General features: G+C 46.9%; 1 protein-coding gene across 1 annotated transcript; it reads right to left on the bottom strand.

Annotated features, from left to right (window-relative positions):
• Window positions 1-726, bottom strand: LOC133327921 (uncharacterized). The gene is made up of 2 exons (XM_061536457.1): window positions 615-726; window positions 1-549 (listed from the first exon to the last, which is right to left on the bottom strand). Exons 1-2 carry the CDS (start codon window positions 630-632, stop codon window positions 1-3), a joined length of 567 nt encoding a protein of 188 aa, XP_061392441.1. The 5' UTR covers window positions 633-726.
• Window positions 727-1,194: the final 468 nt, after the last annotated feature.

The following is a 1,194-nucleotide window of genomic DNA, read 5'->3' as shown; positions in this document are numbered from 1 at the left end:
CTAGAATGGGGCACCATAACTGCCACTGGGTCTTGAGGGAGCACTATAAGATCCCGATGGACCGCTGGGATAACCGCCACCACCGCCGCCGCCGCCAGCTTGTGTACTCTGCTGGGCGAATTGAGCCACTTGGATGGCTTGACGTACACCCTCCAAGTCAATACCCACAACACGGCCACCACCACCGCCGCCACCGCTTGGAGCACCGTATTGGCTGGAGGGAGGTCCATAGGAGCCCGAAGGACCACTGGGATAGCCGCCACCACCACCGCCGCTACCTCCACCACCACCAGATTTGCTTTCTTCCTGCAACAAGATCTGACGGACTTGCTCTAACAGCTGGGGATCAACATTTTGGCCTTCGCTGGTTTGGAAACCTCCGCTGACGGCTTGATAGCCACCGCCGCCACCACCACCGAAACTGCTGCCACCGCCAAAGCTGCTGCCACCACCAAAGCTACCACCGCCGCCGCCACCACCTCCACGTGGATAGTTGTATCCCGACGGTGGCTCTGCCACAGCCAAAACGGCCAAAGTCAACACCACGAACTGTAAAAAGGACAAAAAATGCAAATGAATATCCTTCGATCATCTCCAACATCAGCAGTACTTACCACGGAGAAGGAGTTCATAGTTGTGAGTTTTGAGTGAGTGTGTGTGTATGAGGGGGGTAGAGAAGTAAAAAACAGTTATAATTTAGTTGCTTTCAAGTAGGGAATCGACGACTGAATGCCAATGAAAGGCCACCACCAGCCCTCTTTATACCCAAAGCGTTGTTGTCGTCGTCGTCGCCGTTTTGCTGTCATCCATACTGCAACACAACAACAACAGCAATAACAAAAACAATTACAACATGTATTCTCCAAAACTCCATTTTTTGTTTGTTTCATTTTCGAAATGATGAGCATGCTGCTAAAGGGGACAACAGATGTATGGCGCAGGCGCAACACCACCATGGCCATACGAGTGCCATAAGAGTTTTGCCTGAAAATAAGACAAAAAACAATAACAACGAGAACACGAAAATTAAAGAAAAAACACTCATTCCAAAAAAAATATCGATTCTAAAGATTTCAACATTTTCAATTACAACGATGGAATAGTTTCTATATATTTTGTTATCGATAACAAGGTTTCCTTAGATAATTTAATAAAAAAAATTTTAAATAGCAATGTAAATTATGGAAAATGTAG

The sequence above is a fragment of the Musca vetustissima genome, unplaced genomic scaffold (genome assembly GCF_032173495.1).
Source record: "Musca vetustissima isolate MV318-11 ecotype Yass unplaced genomic scaffold, APGP_CSIRO_Mvet_v1 utg13007, whole genome shotgun sequence".
Classification (NCBI taxonomy): domain Eukaryota; kingdom Metazoa; phylum Arthropoda; class Insecta; order Diptera; family Muscidae; genus Musca; species Musca vetustissima.
This window is presented reverse-complemented; position numbering and strand designations above follow the sequence as displayed.